General features: G+C 46.1%; 1 protein-coding gene across 4 annotated transcripts in view; it reads right to left on the reverse strand.

Moving 5' to 3' along the window:
• The window catches only part of SLC30A9 (solute carrier family 30 member 9), an 800207-nt gene that overhangs the window by 462587 nt on the left and 312875 nt on the right, over positions 1-24745 (reverse strand). For all 4 annotated transcript variants that reach the window (XR_014978192.1, XR_014978191.1, XM_085642175.1 and 1 more), the window contains exon 10: positions 11793-11848. Coding sequence is in view for 2 of the 4 variants with exons in the window: in XM_085642175.1 (XP_085498301.1) it covers positions 11793-11848 (56 nt within the window). In the remaining 2 variants the exon portion in view is untranslated. The remainder of the gene's footprint in view (positions 1-11792; positions 11849-24745) is intronic.

Consider the following 24745-nt stretch of genomic DNA (forward strand, 5'->3'; position numbering starts at 1 on the left):
CAAATTCTTAGCCAAAACAATATCGGGCGAGCCTTAATAAAATCTTCTACATAGGGTAGGTGAAGCTCGCTATGGCTAGCATATGTGGAGGAGAAAAATGGAGCTCCCAGAATTTTACGGCAGAACCTATTCTCTTCACACTGAATAGGTGTACTAACGGTGTTCCCCCATACCTCTGCCCCATATGTAGCAGTTGGTGTGCATTGTAGTCTGTAAATTTTAATAATGGAAGACACCACCTCCATGTGTTTTGGCTTAGGTAGCCTAAGGATTGTGTTAATAGAGTTGATAAATTTCCTTTTACAATGGGCTACATGGGCGTTCCATAATCCATTACATGCATATTAGGTTTGTCAAACCAAATGTTGAGGTCACCCAGAACGCATAGGTTGGAGTGTATTGTTATCAAGTTTGAAACTGTCTAGATGTGCATCTGGGAATGTCGCCTTGCTAGGTGGAGGTCTGTAAAGGAGCAGGAAGTTACAGGAGGAAGACGGTGTAGGATAGCATCTGGTGAGAAGAGCCTCACAATCCTAGAGAACGGCTTCATGCAGGACTGGAGCCATATCATCTCCCAACCATGATTCAGTTAAGGATAGTAGGTCTGGTTTTGCATCGGTGAGAAGGTGGTAGATGTGATGTTTGTTTTTAGAGAGGAATCAAGCATTTATTAGTAGAGAGTTTAGAGAATGGGCTTTGGTGATAGTGAGACTTTGTTTTGTAGAAGAGTGATCAGTATTGAGGTGCGTTTGTAGCAGGTGTGTTTTTAGAACTGGTATTAGCTGTAGGGTAGCAATTGTGTAGCTGTTCTGTATCCTGTTCCTCGTCCAGAATGCTAAGAAGGCATTTTGATATGTCTGCCTGTGTATGTGGTGGAGATACTGTTTTAGAGTTAGTTGGTGTGCTGTGTTATTTTCGTGCTGTAACATTGTTGTGTAGTAGACATGGGGAAGCGAAGTTGTGAGGTGTGGCACGTTGCTTATATTGTTTGCGTGTGTTTAGGGAGGAAGGTGTAGGAGTCAGGAGTGGTGATGCAGCATGTGGGTCATGTAGTAAGGTTCTAAATTGCCCAATGGATGAGAGGCGTTTGGAAGAGAGTTGCTGTGTTGCTGTGTGTGTTGCTGTATCTGTTAGGGGTGGTGGAAGAGAGAAAGCTTGGCTTTGGAGTTTGTTCCTATGTGTGGTTTGAAAGGTGGGTGTATATTTGTATTTTGTGATGCACAGCATGTGAATCCAGAAAAGGATTCACGTTGTACAATTCACCTGAATCACAGCAGCTGCTGCTTCAGCGCCCATAGATGGGGAGCGCTCAGAACTTCAGACGTTCTGATCCTGCAGGTCCCGGTAAGATGGATTTTGGGCCATTCAGCCCCGGGGGTGCGGCTTCCGAGATAGTGCTGCGGCGCTAGAACACTGTTGATTTTAATATAGTCAGAGTTGACTCATGAGATTCTGACTACTAGTGGGGCTTACCCTGGATGGTGCTTCTAGTGAATGGGGAATAACCATTATTGTGAGGAGAAGGTGGGACAAGGGCACTGCCTACAGAAACACTAGTGTCCTCACCTCATGGGGGACTGTGTAGTTTTTTGTGAATATTGCATTTCCCTTTGTGTAAGTCACAGGAAAATAAAATACTTCTTTTATCACAAACGTAAGCATTTGGTTAGACAATCATTTATTACTGCTACTGTGCGCATGTTGAGTTGTGAGCCCTGGTTCACCTCCCTGTATTCACCTCCTCAACCGAGGGAGCCTTAGACTGCTTGACCAAGTTACTACTGAGAGTCAAGTGCAGAAGGGGCCCATGGTCCAGTTGCTCGGAATCCATAGTAGGTCAGGCACCAGGACATCAGGAGTTAAAAGGCCTAAACTCGCACGCTGGGGTCAGTTAACCCTGCTTGCCCTGTGGTCCTCGGACATCGTCGTAAATCAAAGACACTACCTAATCAACATCACTAATAAGGAAACAAAAGAAAGACTGGTTTGCATTGAAGCAGGATTACAAAACAGCACATTTTGACAACTCTGAGCATAGATATTGTGGGCCAACAGACATCAGTGTCTGGGAGAAAAAAGAACGAGAGACAGCCAAAAATAACACCCAAGTTAGAGGAGGATGGACCATGGCTACATGGAGGATTATGCAAGGAGTTACCATTTAATTAACACAGGGTCGCTGAGTTTTCTTGCCCCTATTGCTCGACAATCCCCACAATATGCCTCCACTCTCTTTTTGATAACACCCAGCTCACTCATCAATACTCATCCTGCACAGTTAATCCTCTCTGATCCAACTTCCAGTTTACACAATTCCCCCGACCCCCCAAATATGGGCAAAAATCATAAACTCCTTGACTTCAGTTTTCATATATTACTCAAACAACTGCTGTCTATGTTTGAAGTAATTCTAGACCATGATTTAATTTTTTTAAATTTAATGTAGGATTATACACTTAAGCACAAACTCAAGGTGGCTAAATGACAAATTGATTGACCTTAAACTCAATTTATAAATTACAACCACCCAGCAATCCTATGACTTTTTACCTGTGTGATTGTAGCGTGAAGCTCATAGTTTTAAAGAAGTTAATGCAAGGGTCAACGTCATCATGGTTTAACTACCATTAATGCATTTAACAACTGCATTTATTATCACACCAGGTGACTTAGCTACATCATGTTCAGGAATACAATTTGAATACTGTCCACTTTATGGGCTGGGTTTGATTGTGTACATAGGATAGTATTCTGGTGTCTCAGGTTTTATTGATCCTTTGTTGTATTCAGAATTAAGTTGGATACCCAAGACAAACATGTTAGAACAGTGTCAAATATTAAGGTATGTAGTCTACAAAAATGATGGTATGGTACTAGAACATTGTGGATTACATATCTTTCAAAAATATTGTGTGCTAAATTAACAAATATTTGGCCCATTTGTGTTAACATAATATGTTTTTGCAAAAATATTTGGGACACAATATTCATGGCAACTGTATTCTGACATCAAGCTTAAAGCTGGATCTCCAAGCAATCTGTCCAAGTTGGAGAGATGTGGTGCAGCGGCCAGGGCAGCTGACTTCGGAGCACAGGGCTCACGGTTCGATCTCCGGCGGCAGATCAGCTCAGCACCATGTGACTCTGGGCAATAGCTCACTTAATTTCCACGACGGCCCCCAGCGCCTTGAGACCCTTATGGGTGAGTAGTTCACGATTTACAAACACTGGATTTACGATTTTTTAAAAAATATATTCAATATTAAAGAGGATTTGCCATTTCAGAGATGGGCTTCGACCCACTATTTGGACTGCAAAGGAGTCTTAAAGTGCAGAGGGAGAAAGCCCCCTATTGACAAGGCCTGCCATCCAGTCTAATGCAGCCGTCACACCTCCAAACTGACTTCAGTTTGAATGGAGAAGATAGACTGACTAGCAAACATGGGTGATAGAAAACTGTAAATGCCAACAAATGTAATGTGTAATTCTTTTTTTTTTTTTAGTAATCTTACAAAGTTGTAACAACAACAAAAATGATTCACAGTGCATAGGAACAGACAAACTGTCTTTTATTGCTCTGGAGGATTTGGGGAGGGATGACGTTGGGAGCACATCAATTGGATAACATGAAGACAATACAGATAGAAGCAAAAACAAAAAAAAAGCGGAAATGTATATGCGAATGCCCCTGATCATGCTAGTGATAGGGAATTGCACCAAGACCTAGGTAACATCTGCCTGCTTGCGTAAAATTGGCATTTGTGGCTTATGTTCATTGCGAAACGATCGATGTTTGGTTTGCCCCAGGTTCTTTAGATGTTGTCGACCTGGGACTGATGCAACTTCCACTGAAGACTCCTGACTTTTTCCTGTTTTAAAAAAATGCTTTCCGTTTCTATTGCCCCCTTGTTTATCATGGAGAAAATTTCCTCTTGGAATTTGTGAAGATGTAGATGGTACTTTCTGGTTGGAGGCGTTATTTGGGGTTTTCCTATAAACTCTTGAGTTATGACCGATTTTTATTAGATCGAGGGCCCATTTGTTTGTTGTAATCTCACTCCAACATTTCGCGCAGGAGGAAATGTTCCCACTTTTGGGGATTGGAGTCTATAGTTTTTCAGTGTCTTCTTTCAGTTCTCAGATCTGGATCTGGTCTTGGAGTGGTTATGCAATAAGTCATTGGTGACTGACTATATTTAGGATGATACTGCTGATATGTTGGTGTTGAACATGATACAGCTGGCATCTAAATTGTTGAAATCCACTTCTATAGGCCAGTTGTCTTCTCCTTCTAAAAGGTCAAAAGGGCTGCTGTTTACATTGCTGCAGGACTCCCAGCAATCTTGCTATTTTAGCATCAATTGTTATACCCTGCAGTGCCTTGTTTATATGCTTTCCAATCAAACCTTCAGTGCCACATGGCATATCCAGAATCTTACTATCCACCTTTGGTCTGAATGATGTACAACATAGCCATCCTTGTCTTCTTAAGACATTAGCCACAGCAGTTGTCTACATCCTATAACCGCTACATCTACTGATGCATTGATAATTGCTGCTGATGTTTATGCCCCGTTCTTTAAATTGGTGATAGTTTCATTCTTTTTCTCTTCAGGTAAGTGATCTAACATTGGTGCCAGGTAAGACCACATCTGTATGTGGAATTGGTGTGGAATAGCCAGGGAATTTGCCATTCTGATAGTTGTTGCTGCCATTCCAGAGACTCATTTGATGATGCTATCCAAGCGCCTACCTTCCTTCTCTAAAGGCGATGTACAGGGGAGGCTGAAGAGTTTCTTCGCTTGCATAATGACAGAGTTTACTTCTGGGTGGCTTATCAGGAAACCTGGGGTAGTTTCTGGTGCTTTACATATTACATTAAGAAGCTGAACCACTGCCGACACACTGTCTGGGTTTCGCATAACTGAGTCCTTTTTTCTGAATATGACCAGTGATTGATATTAACTTAACTGATTTCTTCGACACATCCTTGAAATCATAAATGAAGCAGTCAACCTCCTTGGTTGGTAAAGACAACTCAAAAGATTTAGAATCTTTTCAATGATAGCATGGAGATCTGGTGGCGAGTCTACAGGTGCTGGCAGTGGGGAAACTAACAAACCGGCCATATAATCGGTCTATTGTGGGGATGTCGGACATAAATGCCCCCTATCTTGGTCATCATCTGTGGTAAAAGCCTTCTGCGCCGGCAATAGAGGCATGTTTGTTGGTTGTGGTGTTTGTATTGTAGATGGAGCCTAGGCAACAGGTTCTATTGGTTGTGCTCTAGGAGGTGTGAGGGGAGTTATAATTTGTGGGTTATGCTTTGTGACTTCTGATGATCTGATACAACTTGCCTTTGTGCTTTTTCAGAAAATTTCTATATTAATCTTACTTCTTCATCCTGAGATTTTGTACCAAAGCTATTGGTATTCGTAGGGTATCTAGGCCACGATAGCAGTCACAATATGGTTCATATTCTTGATGAGACTTCCAACGTAAAAGATGGGTTTCTTCATCAAAAGGTTCATATGACCTCGACTAATGTGGTTCAATTTGTGGTGTGGCAATAGTATACCACTGGTCGCCATCATACTCCTGGCATTTCACCCTAAATTGGTCAGGGTTGTCTAGGCCTTCATCTTCTGACCCTTCTGTGTCCAGAAGTCTCGCAGGTGGTTTAACAGGGGACATATGTTGCGGCATAATCTTTGATGGCATCACTGATTCAGACATATATGTTATTTGTGCAGAGGCTTTTTCGGTTGGCGGGAGGAATCTCATCAACAGTGATGCCGTAGACAGATGCTCTATCGATGGAAATACCGTCAACACTGGCTGTCTTGACAATGGTGACTTTGTGACAGATGTGTCGTCGACTGTGCTGATATTGGTCTTGTCGAGAATGTTTCTCTTTTTACCGGCCTCTTGGGATTCTCAGTTCTCATCGGCTATGGTGTTGACTATGTCTCCGACTAAGGGTTTTGTGACGATTTCTCTATTACAGACAGAGTAGACGATTTTTCGTTCATCGACCGCGTCGTCGACTTGTGAACCCTTTTATCTTTATTACTCACTTTTTTTTAAAGTAAATGGATCTTCTGCATTTGTACCTTTTTTATAGACAGTTTTTCTTTAGATTGAGACCTTGTGTGCTTCTTTTAAGATTAATCAGATTCTACTTCTGAGGCAGTTGATCCTTTTGATTTTCGCAGCCAAGTAACAGTCTTTCCTCTCTACATTTTAAAGTTTTAGATGAAAATGTTCTGCATATTATGTAGTCTTTTCGCTTCCAGAAGGAATCATCAATATATACTCCCTATTTTCCCACAAGGTCTAAAAAGGCTCTTTTTTAGTAGCATCAGACATTCTGACTTATTCTAGGATTTTAAGGGTTTTAAATCCTGTCTCATAAGTCTGAACTTATTCCAAAAACCAACTTATCTCCGGAGATGCGAGCAGAGCTCTAGGAGATGTCCTTCATATGCGACATGCAGTAAAAAATAAGAAAGATGGTGGCCTCTCAGGGTGGGGTTTTCAGTCTGTCTCTGATTGGCTTGAGTTTAGTGCTTTTTAAAATTATGTGACTAGGTTACTAAACAGCTGTTTTTACAGATTATGGGCACTGTTTGCCATGTAACTGCTAGAATAAGGATACCAGGGGACTCAGAGCTCGACAACGGGGATGACTCTAGCATGTAAATCTATGAAAGATTCAATACTGGAGAAGGGTAGATTACAAATTAAGTTAGCCATCACAACAGGAACAAAGACATCCTTGCCTCAGCGTCCTGTACAAACCTCACAGTACCTAAAGAAGCAAGCATCAAAAAGTTCACAACTCGGTTGGCCTACACTTACACACAACTCTTTACAGGGACCACGGAACATTAAAAGACTACACAGTAGAAACAGTGCAGAAACCAGTCATGAATGGCACCAACAACAATATGTACACATCACAAACAAGATCACAAAGGACTCAAACACAGACCTAGTAAGCCAAAGAGACTGCAAATGGCTTTATAGGTGAGCCGACACATCCCAATCACACATCTGATGAAAGGCCCAGCTCCTGACATTAAGGATCAGCTGAAGTACCCAAGCCCCCCTCACATACAGTTTATAGGAGACTGCTCCCCAACCAGCTCATTTGAAAGCCCCGAGCCATGTACTGAGGGTCCATCCCAATAAATCATGCAGACAAGAGGGCAAAGACCTATCCACAGGCAGTGCTATGTTTGAAATATTCCTCAAAGTAAAAGTAAGACGTCTTAGTGGAACACACGCGGATGGAGAGGTCGCACTTGAAATCTAGCAAGAGCAACAAGTAAGTATCTTAACAGACGGATTCTAGCCTCAATGTATTAGCAGAGGAAATTAACATTCACAGTCTGTTTTTCTCTCTGATAAATTGTGAGGAAGATCTTTTCAGTGCCCCACCCCACAAGGCAGTACAAATATTACAGGAAATAAACCCTCATATTCCAAAGAACACCTTCCCTTAATGCAAAACTCTTGTTATGCATATCTATTACAGTTCTATTTCACTCACTGTTAAGGTTATGCTGTAACATAATCATGTCTATCCCACAGTCACAAATTATATAACATTATTACTGGTTATTACTCTGTCACAATTTTTAGCCTATTTGTATGTGCACCCAGTTAGTGTACACATCATTTTACAGTCCAGACATAAATTACGTTTTGTTTTTTGTTTGTTTACAGTATCAGATGCAGTGAAATGAAACAAATCCCAACAGTTCTTCTACACAAAACCTGTTCTTTTGCAAAGAGCATTGTCACCTGGACTTTATCTCCAGCACTTTGGGGTGGAACATTATCAGACATGTGGCGGCTTCTAATTAGCAGAAATTATTTCCCATGCCTTTCCACAAGAAAGTACCTGTACAGTAGGACAGTGGGAATAGAGCACCAATGGTAAGATCTTTTAGAACTGCAGTGGCCCTCAATAATGATCAATGTACCACTTGATCCTTCAGCCAGGATGTGCTCTGAGCTGCAGATCTGTCTAGGCAAGGACAGACTACTGCGGACATCTTCACCCCTCCTAAATATTCTAGCAATGTAAAAGGTTGTGTATATGAATGTTATCATGTGGATCCCTAAGTCAAAATTAGGGGTGAGAAAAATTTCTGTTACAGCAGCGCAATCTTGCATCATTTCAGGATTTGCACATTACACTAGTTATATGACATTTTCAAAATTAGGCAACATGGCAAAGTGTTAGCGGAGGGCACATGAACAATGTGAGTGGCTCTTGTACACTGCACTTGTATTTTTTGATTTTTTTTGTGTGAAATGTGTCAATACATCCATGCATTTAATGATAAATTTAGCATTTGGCGGAAATACACATAATTAAGCCTGTGTTACAAAGACTTTAGGTCAGCATTTGAAACGGTGCAGAGAAACATCTCATGGTTAAAGCTGTCGAACTATGGAATTTCTCCTCTTCTCCTAAGAGCTATCCAATTGCTGTACACAGATACTTGGACAAGAGTCAGGGTGGGCAATGATACAAAGGTCTCCCCAAAAATTCCAAAAAGAAATGGCCTAAAACAAGGTTGTGTACTGGCACCGCTTTAATTTAATTTATATCTTGCCGGAATTTCTCCTGCTTTAAATAATGTCAATTCACATTTACCCTTGGTGGCTGGTTTTAATGTTTCACACATGGTGGATGATGATGTTGAGCTGATAAGCTATACAAAGGTTGGGCTTCAGCGTTTAATTAATACAACTGCTCAGCATGCTTCAGATCATGGGTTGAGTTACTCCTAATAAAATTAAAACCATGCTTGTCTAAAGGGGGAAGATCTTCACCACCAACATTTTACATAGAAGGAACGGCTCTGGAATCTCTATCTGAGTATAAATACTTGGGGTGATTTTTGACTCCAGAGGCTCATTTAAGAACTAAAGTGTTGCAGTTTTGAGAAGGAATGACTCATTAGTTTTAGCGTTTTCTTCTTTGCAGAACTCCTTAAAAGGCCTGTCTCTCCAGCTACTCCTGAAAGTAATGGCAGCAAAACGTGCACCTTCGCTGATGTATGGTTTTGAGATATTGAGAGGAAAAGAGGACAAAATTATAGGCAACCCAATGGTAGAAACTTATCCTCGCCTGTTTAATTTACCCTGGCAGAATTCACCAGCCCAAATCCGTTTAGAGTTTGGCCTTAGGAGGCAATGTATAAGTAGTCTTGGAGCGTATCTGAAATTTTGTTATAAGTTGAAAAATGAACCAAGATCTGCGCTAAGCACAATTGTTTGGGGCGCTATAAGTGACCCTAGAAATACTGAAGCACATGAATATTTTAATTTCGCCCTATCCACTTTTATGGCAGAGGAGCATGGGCTTTATCCCTTTCTCAAACTGCATTTAATAGAGTTATAAATGGAACAGGAAAAAATATTTCAATCTTAATGGACAGAGATGTGTTGTCCAAAAGAGCCCATGCATGGATGGTTATGGTTTATATGGTCCCTTGAAATTCCAGTCATATTTAGGAGGGTTGAATGGATTAATATCAAAACTGAAACTGCTGTGCCTCCGACTTGGAGAATTTCAAATTAGTTTTAATTTAACCTCTTGGAGGAGATTATCTAAAGAGATATCATGTTGTCTTTGCAATTATTACAAGGAAGACATTAATCATATTGTCGGTTGCTGCCCAGTCCTAATGGGAGAGCATAAAAGTCTATTGAGGCAGTTTTTTTTATTAAAAACAATATACAAACATGTTGACAAGCAGTCATAGCCTCTCACCAATGGGAGGACTAAATAGTTTGTGGAAAATTCTTGAAATTTATGTGTATTCCTGAGTCCAAACTAGCAAAGTGCGAGTTGTAATGGTTATTATCAGTGGCATATGCAGCGTGCAGGAGGCATACGCACATAGGGGCTGACTCACAAAGTTAATCTGAGCCAAAAGTCCAACTATACGACTTTTGGTATTCACAGAGGTCATTTACGAGTCGTATCTTTACGTCTGCAGTCAGGCTGGAATCTCCGCAATTGGGCCGGAATCTCAGCATTCGGGCGGGAGTCGGAGATTATGGCCCGGGTGCGGACAGTACAGCCCAGGTGTGCAGAGTACGGCCCAACTGCAGATGTAAAGATACAACTTGTAAATGCCCTCTGTGAATACCAAAAGTCGTAAAGTTAGAGTTTTGGCTCAGATTACCGTTGTGAATCGGCCCCATAGTGTTTAAACAAAATAAAACTAGAGAGAGAAAATAGGGAAAAATGATTATATGAATTGGTCTTAAATAGTATGGGTATTAATTATTTCATCCTGAACAATGAATTTTATAAATAGTCACAAATGAATATGTTAAACTAGGTTGTTTTCTTCACTGTGGTTATAAGAATAGTTTTAATATGAAAAAGGTATTTTATAAAAGGCACGTAGCACTTATTCTATTTTGCACAAACCGCCATTCAGTGTCATGACATTGCTAGTAGGTACATTTTAGATGTAATTATATTGTTAGTGTTAGAAGGTCCATGAATTGTAAGATGTATATCTGAGCCTTCCTCACTAGCTTCGAATTAGGAAATGGTATTTAGATTATATTCATAGTTGGTACTTTATAGCTGTGGATCATTATTACATAATATTTGATCTAGGTTAACAATTTCTTAATCTGACATTAACCTCGGGGATTTGATCTGACTGAATATGGGCTTTATGATGATATTTATTGAATATGCTCATATCGTGTTATATTGTAAGTTTTAGTTAACTGAACAATAAAGTTTACTTACTTCATAAACAAGCAGATAAAGCAAATTTCGCACACTACTTATCAAAATCAGGCATGTTCTATTTTACGATAAACATTAAGCAGTCCTAAAACCAAGCAACATTGCTCTTAGCAAAACTGTTCTTATTTGAAGTGCCCTAACACAAACTGACCATGTCAGCACTATATAAAACTTCTAATTAATAAGGTCACACACTCACAATACACTAACCTAAACTGCAGCCTAACTTTAAAAATACAATAACACGCACGCCTTCTAACAGGGTCACATATGCCACAACCCATGCAGTTTAACCTACTCTTACAGCAACAATAAGACTCCATATGCAGCTAGTGCCCTCACCTTGCTCAGTTTACTGTGCAATTTCTTTGAGGGTGTTCCCCTTGGGGCCCTGTGAAAGGTCACGGGGAGGTAGTGTTTGTACATGGTCGGGCTCTTGAAGTCACAAGGAAGAAGATTATTTTTTATTAACTCATGGAAGCTCATGTTCAATAAGGATAAAAGACTAGGCCTGGGCGGTGAAGTTTTCTGCACTCCGCAGACCTCGCAGAATGCAGAAAACTCAGCATTGCGATGTGCAGCAGAGTTTATTCCCCACTCGCGATCGCGTACAGTAAATTCGCAATCGAGAACGGTAAGTTCGCGAACGCGAGCTGCAGCTTGAGTAGAATTTCTACCTGAGCAGCAGGAATACCAGCACAAACTGCAGTTCGCACTGAACTCCGCCACTCACGGAACTTCTCAGAGGTTTTTTGTAACTTCGCGGAGTTCCGCGTAGCAAAACTCCGTGAACTACGCCCAGGCCTATAAAAGCCTCAATACTTCCATAAGACACTGCAAACACACAGAAAGGTTACATTCTAAAGATTCAATTATACAACTAAGTTACTGAAATCAAGACAGAAATTCATGCATATAAGATATAGGAGACGTTATTAAATCCAAATAATGATCTTCATTAGGTCCATAACTATAACGCAAAAAAGAAAGCACTTACGGGTGACCAGGGTCTGGAGTCCTAATGGATTGACTGATTCCTAATGCTAGCAAAGCCTAGAGAGAACAAAAGGTAAAGTGCATCAGTCAGATTCAGATCTCAATAAATGCACTAATCTATTAATGGAAAATGTGTTGCATAACTGAATTTGAATGCACATTCAAAGAAGAACAAATCAACATTTTCAGTATTAATGGCCTGCCCACCCACCCTGATTCAATGAAGAGGGCTTTCTGTAAAACATGGATGTGAAAATACTAACCCTGGGCGTAGTTTGCGAAGTAGCGCTACGCGTAGCTACGCAAAGTGCACTTTGCACTACGCGAGCTACGCGTAGCACTTTGCGAACTGCGCAGTACCCTGTTCGCACTGTGCAAGATGCCGTTTTCAATGATTGCACAGTGCGGACAAGCATACGGCACTGTGCAATCATTGAAAACGGCATCTTGCACAGTGCGAGCTGTAGTTTTCTACCGCTTGAGTAGATTTTTACTCAAGCGGCAGCTTTCTCAACGCGGACTTGTAGTTTCTCATCGCGAGCGGTCGCAAGCATATGCGACCACTCGCAATGAGAAACCTGACCTCCCCGTGTTGAGAATCTCGCCAGGAGGTTTATTTTCCACTCTCGCGATCGGCAACTTGATGTTGCTGATCGCAAACGAGGAAAAAGTCTCGCCGGGATGTCATTGTGCTTGCTCGCGGTCGCCAACTTGACGTTGAGGACCGCGAGCAAGCAAAAAATGACCGCTGTAAAGGAAGGACCTCCTGAAGAGACAACATGCGGAATGTTTGCTTCTTGATGTATGTGTTTAGGGCGCGTAGATCCAGAATAGGGCGCCATTCTCCCGACTTTTTCTGCATTAGGAAGAACCTTGAATAGAATCCTCTGTCCCTTTGTAAGTTCGCAACCACTTTGATCGCGCCTTTTCTTAATAAGATTTTTAGTTGACCTAAAAGTTCCTTCAGATTGGCAGGAGGAGGACCTCTGGGTGGAGAATTGGGAGGGGTCTTGCCAAACTCTAGAACGTGCCCCCTGTGCACAATATCTAGAACCCTTTGATCTGTAGTAATCAGAGACCATTTGGAGTAGAAGCGGTAGATGGAAACAGTAATTGTTTCTTGGAGGAATCCCTTCCTCTATAAGAGGATTTACCTCTGTACTGTCGGTAAGACGCGGCTGGCGGTTGTCTATACGACTGTTGACTCTGGGAGGAGTAACGTTGTTGGCCTTGAGAAGAATGGTATGGTCAGTATTGATTGGAACCTCCCCGAAAGGAAGAGGAGGAGCCACAACCCCTCGCACCCCGAAAGGGCTGTTTTTTACATTGAAGTGTACCGAGAGCACGAGCAGTGTCGGTGTCCTTTTTGATCGTCTCAAGGGCATTATCGATGTGTTGGCCAAACAGCGAGTCACCATCATAAGGCATGTCCAATATTTTCATCTGCACCTCTTGACGGAAAGAAGTGGCTTTTAACCAGCCCTGCCGCCTGAGAACGGCAGCACCCGCCAGTTGCCGGAAACCAGTAGAAGACACGTCAACAGCACAATCAATCTCCGAGGAAATCCTTTCCCCTTCTTGAAGAATCTTCAGCGCCTCTGCTTTAGAAGGTTCTGGTAGTAAATCTAGAAGGGGAGCAATGTCTGACAACATTTGTCGGTCATAACGGCCGAGGATAGCTAGAGAATTGGCCGCTCTGACCATAGTTGCCACCATAGTGGAGAATTTTCTACCAACAGTGTCAAGGCGTCTCCCCTCACGATCCGTAGGAGCTGATACTGGAGACGAGGGATTCCTGGCACGACGTTGTGCTGCCTGAGTAATAATGGAATCAGGTTTCGGCTGTGCAATAAGATAAGCAGGCGAAGTTTCCGGGGCCTTGTATTTTTTATCTAGTCGTGGCAGGACAGCAGGAATGGAATTAGGGTGTTGCATGAGCTTGAGACCCTCTTGCCGACTAAAATAGATGATGGGAATAGCACACACTTGTTTCTGTGGCTGATCCTTGAAGTCATACAAGAAACAATTCTACTCTCTAGTGACCATCGGGAGGTGAAATCTCTTTGCCGCCCTTTCCATGAAGACATGAAATCCACCTATGTCAACCGGTTGAGAATCAAGAGGAGCTGGAGCGGTGGGGGAAGGCGTTTGAATCTGATAATTGTCCCATTCTGTGAACAGGGATCTATCATCAAGCTCACCCTCCTCTCTGTCATCAACATCAGCATCATCCTTCTCAATGACATGAGGAGCGTCTTGGTGTGGCAACCTGGACGCCGAAGTTGAAGGCGTAGAAAACGGTTCTGCAGGAAGCGGAGGTGGAAGAGGCGCTTGTGGTGCTGGAGAAATCTGGACCGAGTTTGGAAAACTTCTGTAATAATCATCCAGCATGAATTGATGGTTAGAAATAAGGGATATAGGCATCTGCGCCATAGGAAGATCCGGTGCAGGCTGGTTGGCATGGTCTGAAAAGTCCTCATACTCCTGGTCGTCATCAAAATCCTGACATTTAATTAGAAGCTCAGAGGGACTGCGAGCAGCCCTGAATGCGTCATCCTCCTCCGATTTGTCGTCACCAGCGTCAGAAGAGAACAGTTCTGCTGAAGGATGAGAAGCAGGTTGGATTGGCGTCAAAGTATCCAAAGAAGACCGTCGCCGTTGAAGCAGAGAACCTGAAGACTTCAAAGGAACCAGATCCATGGATGCAGCCATCGACGCAGTCGCCGTCGACAAGAGAAGTTGCGGTCGTTGTTGAGCCACCGCCGCCGAAGCTGACAAAGCTGCCATCGACGAATCCACCGCCGAAGTCACCGTCGAAGAAGCCACTGTCGACGACTAAGCCATCGCCGTCATCGGCGATGAAGCTGACCCTTTTGTCGACGAGGAAGTGCGCGTCGACGAATGCTTCTTCTGCTTGTGAGTCGTCGTCGACAAAGTCAAAGGCACCTTAGACGACAGAGGCCTTACCTTCACTGACACCAACGTGACGGAGATGTCGCCGACGACAGAATCATAGCCGGCATCATAGATGAAGAAGTTGAAGTCATCGACGTAGAAGCAACGACAGCAGTCCTCGTCGACAGAGGAAGCGACAACGAGCTTGTCGACGAGAGAACCAGTTTTTTATGCAAAAACTGCTCAGATAGAGTCTTGGACGCCTGAGAGTCAGATCTTGGGAGCATAGAGGGTGTAGACAGACTCTGAGGGGCAGGAGACACCCCTTTTGAAGTGGAAGGCCGGTCAGTGGACTTGAAAACATGATGTTTCTTCGCCACCTTAGTTTTAGGCGGAACCTTCTCCGACTCACTGGCTCTCTTCAAAGATGAAGTTGTCCGGACTGAGGAAACACTCGCCACATCGGACTTCTGTAGCCACAGAAGAAAACGCCCCTCCCTGTCCTTAAGGGTCTTCTGAGAGAAAGTCCTGCAGATTTTACAATCCTTTACCTGGTGTTCAGGGTAGAGGCAATAAATGCACTTCTGATGAGGGTCCTCAGAATGAAGTCGCTGTTTTCCACATGTCCCACAAGGTCTGAAGATGGACTTCTTGGTTGTAGACATGACAAAAAGCTTTTCTTTGAGAAGAAAAATGAGGAAAAAACTGAGCAAAGCTCAGGGAAACTCCCTTCACACGACGTGCGGTAGAAAATCTGAGGGCCTGAGCCTCCGAGGAGAACATTCTGGAGGGTGCTAACGCCTGATTGGCTGAAGTTTGGACTATTCACAATGACTGTAATATGTTATAAATGTGACACTTTTTTCTATCTAAAAGCTCTATGATTCAATGCTACTCTATGGTTTTTTCTTAACTATCTATGGTTGTGTTATTGCTACATTGCTATGTTATGTACCGCGGGACTCCCACTTCGACGACGGGGAATATTCAAGCATGTGAATCTATGAAAGACACCCCAATACTGGAGAAGTGGTCTTAGTTATCTTATTGCGGTATTTCATTGCATGCGTTGGTATGGCGCATTTGGTGTTAATGCCTCTGTATTCAGGAAATCTGCGTTATGTACCTTAGACATCTGGGGCAAAACTTGTTTAGCCCTGGCATACTCTCTGTATACCTTTATTAATCCATCAGGCAATACCTACCTTTAAAATATTGTTGATTGGATAAGGCTGTGTAAAAGCAACAAAGAGCTGTTTGGGTTTACAAGTGTATTTGGTCCAGTCAACATAACATATTTCCACTACATATTGTAGGTGGGAGAAAAAGAAGGTAAGGCAATAGTTTACATAGCAAACATGGAAATGAAAGATAACTTTAGGCAAAAAATTAGGTTTAATTCTCAGGACAATACTATTGTTGTGAACATGAATAAATGGTTCATCAACTGATAAAGCTTGCAATTCACTGATCCTTCGAAGGGAGGTGACCGTCACAAGAAAAGACACTTTAAATGATAGGAAATGCAGCGACTAACCCTGGGCGTAGTTCGCGAAGTAGCACTACGCGAAGCTACGCGTAGCACTTCGCGAACTGCACAGTACCCTGTTCGCACTGTGCAAGATGTCGTTTTCAATGATTACACAGTGCGGACAAGCAACCGGCACTGTGCAATCATTGAAAACGGCATCTTGCACAGTGCGAGCTGTAGTTTTCTACTGCTCGAGTAGATTTTTACTCGAGCAGCAGCTTTCTCAACGCGGACTGGCAGTTTCTCATCGCGAGCATACGCGACCACTCGCAATGAGAAACATGACCTCCTCGCGTTGAGAATCTCGCCGGGAGGTTTATATTCCACGCTCGCGATCGCCAACTTGATGTTGCTGATCATGAACGAGGAAAAAGTCTCGCCGGGATGTCATTTTGCTTGCTCGCGGTCGCCAACTTGACGTTGAGGACCGCGAGCAAGCAAAAAATGACCGCTGCACTACGCAACACTACGCTACGCGTGTTTGCACTGTGCTACGTGCAATTCGCGTAGTGCGAAGTAGCGCAACCTTCGCAAACTAGGCGAGCGTAGCGTAGTGCTTTGCCCAGGCTTAGCAGCAACTCAAAAAGAAGTCCTATTGATCTGGTAAGAACAGTGTTAAGGTTCCTTGAAGGAATGTGTATTACCTAGGGCTAATAACACTTTTTAATCCCTTCCATGAAAGTTTTAATGATTAGAATGTTGAAAATAGACTAGGATCTACAGTATAGGGGTAAATAGCAACTTAGTCTACATGTACTCTATCGCACGTTTAGACAAGCTCCGACTTTTGCAAGGGTAACAGGTAGCAAACAGTGTCATTCAGTGCTAGGGCAGTACCGAACAAAGAATTTTCATTTGGCAGAATAAAATGCTTGAGTTATTAATTTTCTGGTTTCTTTTAGTATTTGCATGCATTGCTTAGGAAGCTTTAACTGTCCAAATTGTAGACCCTTGGGTGCCAATTTGATAGATTTAGTGTGGGGGAAATTAGAATGGCCATCATAGCTGTTTGATGCATTTTTCTAATCACATAAGGAATCAACTTTAGTAAGGGTAAAGGAATATGCATGACCAGTTCACCCATACGGCATTGCCTAGGGACTGTAGGAGGAGATACCCAGACACATAATGTTAGCAATTTGTTTTCTCATACGTGGTAAATAGGTAGATTGGTTGGGTGCCCAAATGGCGGAGGTAGTGCCGCAGCTCTTGTGGATTTATCTCCATTTGTTTGTTTGCTAATGACTCCTGTTTAGAAGATATACAAAGCGGTTTGTTAACTTGATGGCGAATGCCCCATGCCAAATCTTTTGTGATACCTGCAGTAAGTGAGTTTCCTCCATTTCTGTATGTAATTCATTGCTGTCATACGGTCTGTGTGAATTAGCATTGTTTTGTGACAAATGTGCGTCAAGAAAGCCCTGAGAGATAACGGAGTCTCTAAAAGTTCCAGGATACAGATGTAGAGGAGACCTTGACACTTGGGATACCAACCATGGACATAGAAGCATAACATGTGAGCTCCCCAACCCTAAATAAAGACATTCCTGTTGATGTTGTTTTATGTAGGTCAAGAATCGATCTGTTCAGTAACAAGGTCTTTGCATTCCACCACTGCAGTCTTAGCTGAACACTGGGCTACAACAACGAGAGATCCTCCTATTCTCCAGCCGGTTCTGACCAGTGAAGTGGGCACATTTGCATCCTGGCATATGGTGTTTTATTATCTTTCTCCATTCTGCAAAAGACATTTACTTACACACAGACACACTTACAAACAGACACACTTACACACACACACTTTTCTTCACAATATTACAGATATCAGTACTGACAAAAAAGATCTATTACATTTATTATACAAAAAATGCTAAATGTAAAATTCGGAGGTTCTATAATATCCGGATATAACAGACTAAAGATGACCTTAGATGGTATCTCACAAAAATTGTGAAATATGCTTGGTCAGGATATTTGCAATGGGATGATACATTCAAATCCAAGTTTTTGACTACAACAGTTCAAGATAATACATTGAACATATTATACACCATTGAAATTGGTCAAATGGAAGCGTCACGATGATTCTGGATGCCCTCGATGTAATATTGAAGAAGCTAATGAACTTCATATGTTTATACAATGTAGGTGCCTATCAGAATGTTGCACTAAAATAGCAGGAGCTATTTCTGACTTACTGAGTTAAGACTTAAATTGAACTGCTAAAATGATTACATCTGGCTTCGATAATGAATTCTTCCAGTTTCTATTTTTAATGAAGTTACTGTGGCAAGACTAGGTATTGCCCTTAAATGAAACAGCCCCACTGCCCCAAATATTGATAAATGGTGGAAGTTAATGTACCATACATACAAAATTTAAGCTGCCTTGCAATCTGTGTAAGGTAAACATGAAAATAGCCTTTATGAAGAAATGGGGAGCAATGATGAATAATTTTACAGGCCCTTTTTGAATGTGAATGTATATGTATGCTGCATGCAACTGCAAATTTTCAGGTACTCTCTTTTTTTAGGTCGGTCTTAAGACAGTGCATGCGCGTTCGCTGCAAGACAATTGTTCTAAAAAAAAATTCAATAGAATCTCAAAAGGGCTGAGGGCCAGCCGGTACATACCATTGGCTGGCTTCAACATCATTCTCATTGCCTTTTATTCTCATTTGTCATTGGTCCTGGGTGCCCTTCCTATTCGTGTGCTATCCCTTGACACGGGGACAAGACTGATTTGCATACGGCTGGGTCCAAACTGGGGTGGCGTAGTGGGCAAAAGAACGATGGATTTAACCCAGATCTTTTGACTGGGGGAGAATGTTTGCATTGTCCGCATTCCGTCCATCATTTGTTTGCTGTAACACTTTTCGCCCTAAGTGGGATGGGTATGCCAAGCTAGCCTGGCTGAAGAAGGGTGACATACCCTGAAACCGGTCCCAGGATGCTTGTTTACAGTCATGGTCTGGACTGTTCCCATGAGGCACAGGGTCAAGACTGATTTGCATATGGCTGGGTCCAAACTGGGGTAGCGTAGTGGGCAAAAGAACGATGGATTTAACCCAGATCTTTTGACTGGAGAGAATGTTTGCATTATCAGCATTCCATCCATCATTTGTTTGCTGTAACATCCCTTCCATGTGGAGCATGGACCAAGCACTTATTCACTTCTTTATAGGTGTCCTTACTCTCGGATTGAGTACTTTTTTATCGGTTTCTTCACGTCATCGTTGCTCATTACTTACACACCTCCCCCCTCCCATAGTTTTTGGTTGTCCTCCCGTCCTCATAGGTTTGCCACCTGCCCAGGAAAAAAATCACTATGACACAGCAAGCACTAGTCGCGCCATAGCGCTTCCTAACCTCGCACCCCTAATTTTTAACCATGCTACAGATTGGCATTTAAAGTATAGGATTTTGGAGCAAAGGTGAACATCATATTAACAACCTTTTAAATAAATCGATGAAAAAGTTCACACTCCAGTCTTTACATTTCCCGAATATACTTGCCTGCCACCATAGTTAATGAGAGGCAGAGGAAGTTTCAATGAGTAGCTGAAGGGCCATCAGTGTGAATGAGTTTAAAGGAAGATTAGGGGTCAAGAGAAGCCCGTATGGAACAGACAGCGCCTTGCCTTTGAGAAACATTAATGCATCCTGAGATTGTAAAATTCAGCTGTTGGAGTTAAGAGCCAGGTTTATCCTAGAACAATTTTCTAGTTTCGGTGTCACTCAAAATATTGACCCAGTAGGGGGCGTGGCTTGCAGCCGAGCAAGATGGCCGCAGCCTAGTTGGGCTCCGAGGGTGAGATCGACTCCCCTGACATCCGTGAATGATCCGTGAAGTGCTCCGGCTCCAGGGTCCCCGTACCAACGGCGGAAACGAAGCGACGCCGAATGATCCGATCCCGAAGTTTCTCGGGCACCCAGGGCGCGAACAGCGAGGTCCGGAGATCCAAGGCCTACACCAGCACTGAAAGCCGGGGCCTCGAGTGACGGAGGTGCCCCGGTCGGAGCTCGGCCGTCTCTGGGGCGGAGGCGGCGTGTTTGCGGCCCCGGGCGGACCGTTGCCGGAGCGGATGGGCGAGGCCTGAGCGATATCGCAGAGGGTGGCCCTGCGGGGGCGGAACAATCGAGCACAGAGATCCTGATCGGCCCCTGCTGCGAGGAAGGGCCGACAGAGTGGAGCTGAGGTGCTGCCCATCCTGGCTGCCTGCAGCGCAACTCTGGGCGCCACGGCCTGGCGCCGGTGAGGCCCCCCGGAGGGGAGGACTTGGGGCTGCCCGGATATCACAGGCGAAGACGACGCGACGCCGGCTGATCCGATCCGGAGTTTCCCGGACGCCCAGAGCGTGCACAGCGAGGTCCGGTGAGTTGCGGCCTGCATCGGCGCTGGCGGCCGGGGCCCTGGGTGACTGGGGTGCCCCAGACGGAGAGCGGCCGTCTCTGAGGCGGAGGCGGGGTGTTTGCAGCCCCTGACTAACCGTTGCCTGAGTGGAGGGGTGAGGCCCGAGCGATCCCGCAGCGAGTGGCCCTGCGGAGAGGTAATAATCGGGCCCGGAGATCCTGGTCTGCCCCCGGCTGCGAGGTCCGACGAGTATAGCGGAGAGGAGGTGCGGCTCGCCCTGGCTGCTTGCAGCGCGACTCCTGGCGCTGCTGCCTGGCACCTGTGAGGTACCCCGGGACGCCTACTACTTACTGTGACCGGAGGGGAGGACTAAGGGCTGTGCGCCCGCCTGGTACCAGATTTCGCCGAGACCTGGGCGCTTCGCAGTGCTGCCTGAGTTGGACGTTGCCCGGTCGAGGAGGCCCATTTCACCGGCTCGCCAGTGGCGAGCGGGAGGGAGAGTGCCGCCCGCTACGACCATGAGCGGGAAGGGGCCCAGAGGGAATCCGCAGGGCAAACTTGAAAAATTCGCTTACACCAAGGACTCCACACCGCCTGACCGTGGCGGGCGCACCGAGAAGATGGCGGCGGACAAAGAGACGCCTAAAGTAACGCTGGAAGACATCATGGCTGCCTTGACACAAGTACAGACGACGGTGGGGTCAATCTCCGCGGACGTGTCTCTTCTCCGAGCAGACTTCCAGAAAATGTCCGCCAGGTTTGCGGATGTTGAGCAGGTGACGGAGACCCTGGCAAAAGACTCGAGTTATCTCCTACAAAAGGTGTCCCAGCTGGAGATGGACAACAAGCGCATGGCGGCCAGGCTGGACGATCAAGAGGGGCGCTCTCGCCGCAACAACGTGCGCATTACAGGGATCCCCGAAAGCGAAGGGCACCCAGCCATGGACCTTTACATTGAAGACTTGATCAAGTCCAAGTTGCAGCCCCGGGGCCTGTCAACCTTCTTCTCGGTGGAACGCGCCCATAGGGTGCCCGGCGGCCGACCGCGAGTGGGTGCGCCCCCGCGGCCTGTCCTGGCCCGCCTGTTCAATTTCCGCGACAGGGATGCCATTCTTCAGGCGGCGCGGGTGGCGCCGCCCATCCGTCTCCAGAACTCCACGGTGTCCTTCTTCCCGGACTATACGGCGGCGGTGGCGGCGCAGCGCCGAAGCTTCCTGGAGGTCAAAAAGAAGCTGAGGGCCCGAGAGCTTCCCTACGCTATGCTCTTCCCGGCGCGACTCCGTGTGGTGGCGGATGGCAAAACTGTATTTTTCAACACGCCGGAGGAGGCTCACGACTGGCTGGAGGGATGGCGCCCGGCTGCGGGTGGTGGACGCTCGGCCCGCAGGACGAGACGCATGGGGAGTGAGGAGGACTCTGAGGGCCGCGACCGGCGCGCAGAGGAGACTGAGGGGGAGCCCACCGGCTGATGCCGTGGCGGCGGCGTGAAGCCGGAGATTAATATCTGGTGCCCACAGATGCTGGACTGGCCTACGTCCTATTGCCAGAGGGTGTGAACGATGGGACCTGGGGACAGGGGATGTCTTGGTCTTCCTCGGACCCCACGCTCCTTACAGCGCAAGTACTGGTTGGGGTTTTGGGAATGGAGCACTCTGCTGAGTTGGGGTGGCGGGCAGTTCTGAGTCCGTGTGGCAGGGAGGCAGGGGGGGGGGGGGAATGGGGAATGTTCTTCAGTTTTGTTGTTATGTTGAGGTTCTGTAGGACACGGGCCTTTGACCTAAACTCACCGCGCTTTCACTGCATGACACATGCATCACGCCACGCTATCCGCACCATGCTCCGTCAATTTGCCCAACCACCGTAATGTCTGAAGTGCAGCATGACCCACCCCCTGCCACCGCTCAGACTCCGGCGCCACCCCTCTCTATACTCACATGGAATGTACGGGGCTTGGGAGATAAAATTAAGCGGGGCCTGGTCTTGCATAGTCTCAAAAGATGCTCCCCGACAGTGGCCCTGCTCCAGGAGACCCACCTCACCGGCTCCACAACTAAAGCGCTTGACAGATGGGGGTATAAGATGGTGGCGCACTCTGAATTCACCTCTGGGTCCCGGGGGGTTGGTATCCTGCTGCGGCGTCGGTCCCCCTTGATCGTGCTTAGTGTACACACGGACGGGGCTGGGCGCTTCGCCGCAGCGCACACACAATGGGAGGGCCGGCCCCTCAACATAGTGTCTGTCTATATCCCACCTGGACTGCACGCTTCGGCGCTCCCAGCACTCAGTGAGTTCCTGCTCGCACTACCGGAGGGGGAGGTGTTATTGGGTGGCGACTTTAATGCTGTAATGGACGATCTCACTGACCGGTCTCCGCCTAGGGGACGGATTGGGGGAGTGTCCCGCCTCGCGGGCTTCGCGACGGCGATCGGATTAATGGACATATGGCGGCTGCATCATCCGACGGCAAAGCATTATACGTATCACTCCGGGGTGCATGACAGTCTCACCCGCATTGATTACTTTCTAGGTTCCCCCGGTTGTCTCCAGAATGTTGACAGTATAGGCATTCAACCCAGAGGCATCTCTGATCACTCCCCGATCCTCTTGCAATACACTAGTTATCACCTAATGCGCCGTCGTGTTTATCCGCTCCGCCCTAGCTACATTCGCCTACCAAAGATTAGTAAATCCATAGTGCAAGCGACGAAATTCTACTTCCAGGAAAATGCCACTTCGGTCGACTCCCCTGCGGTTCTCTGGGAGGCGTACAAAACGGTGGTGCGGGGCCGGGCGATGGCCGCCGTTTCGGAACACAAGCGCGAACAGGTAGCTGAACTACAGTCGCTTGAGCTCGAGCTCCGGGCGGCGGAGGCCCGCCAAGCCGCGGCTCCCTCCCGTGCAACCTCGCATGACCTACATGTGGCTCAGACGAAATATAAAGAGCACCTCGCAGAGCGAGTCAGGCAGCGCCTTGAGGCATCGAGGCATACAGTTTATGATGTGGGGGACAAAACTGGTAGGTTGCTGGCGTGGCTTGACAGGCGCGATAACGGCGCCAGGGGGATTGCGCAGCTGAGCACTGATGAGGGATTGGCAGTAACAGACCCACGAGTAATAGTGCGCACTATGGCGGAGCACTTTCGCGAGGTATACTCCTCCAGCTCGTCCATGACGGTGGAGATGGCACTGACTTACGTCAAAGACCTGCAGATGCCCAAGCTCTCCCCTGAGGCTCGAGAGACGCTCGAGGCTGAGCTCACGGTGGAGGAGCTCCAGGCGGCTATCGGCGCGCTGCAGCCTGGTAAGGCGCTCGGACCGAACGGCATCCCGATCGAGCTTTACCAGCGACTCTCCGAGACGTTAACGCCGCACCTGCTGAATATGTTCACACATAGCCTCGAGGTGGGAGAACTCCCTGAGGACCAGCGAACGGCCACCATTGTGGTAATTCCGAAGCCGGGTAAGCCGATGGACCGATGTACCTCATACCGTCCCATTTCGCTGATCAACGCGGAGGCCAAGATCCTCGCGAAGGTGTTGGCCGCCCGGCTCACACCTCACTTATCTGACATTGTACACCCGGATCAATCCGGTTTTATGCCTGGCAGAAGTACGTCTCACAATTTGAGGCGGCTGCATGGTGTGCTGGCCCGAGTGGAGCGGTTGCAGGAGCCGGCTGTTATTCTCTCCCTTGACGCACGAATGGCGTTCGACATGGTGGAGTGGCCCTTTCTTTTCGCGGTACTCCAGCATCTGGGGTTCGGACCGAGATTTTGTGCCTGGGTCCAGCTCCTCTATACTAAACCTCTAGCCCATGTCGCGGCCAACGGACACATGTCGGAGGACTTCCCATTGACACGTGGCACGAGACAGGGATGCCCTCTGTCGCCTCTGCTTTTCGCCCTAGTGCTTGAGCCGCTGGCGGCTTGGATCCGTTGGGAGCCCATGATGCGGGGCCTCCGGTGGTCTGCCGACTGGGAGGACCGCGTCTCACTCTACGCGGATGACATACTACTCTATTTGTCCTCCCCGAGGCGTTCCATCTTGACGCTATTGAACATCTGCGAGATTTTTGGCCGGGCGTCTGGCTACACGATCAACTGGTCGAAGTTGGTCCTCCTGGTACTAAGGGGCCCACTCCCGCGGCTACCGCCGAGTTGCCCGCTCCGGGTGGC

This window comes from Triturus cristatus, chromosome 2_2 (assembly GCF_964204655.1).
Source record: "Triturus cristatus chromosome 2_2, aTriCri1.1, whole genome shotgun sequence".
In the NCBI taxonomy this organism is placed as follows: Eukaryota; Metazoa; Chordata; class Amphibia; order Caudata; family Salamandridae; genus Triturus; species Triturus cristatus.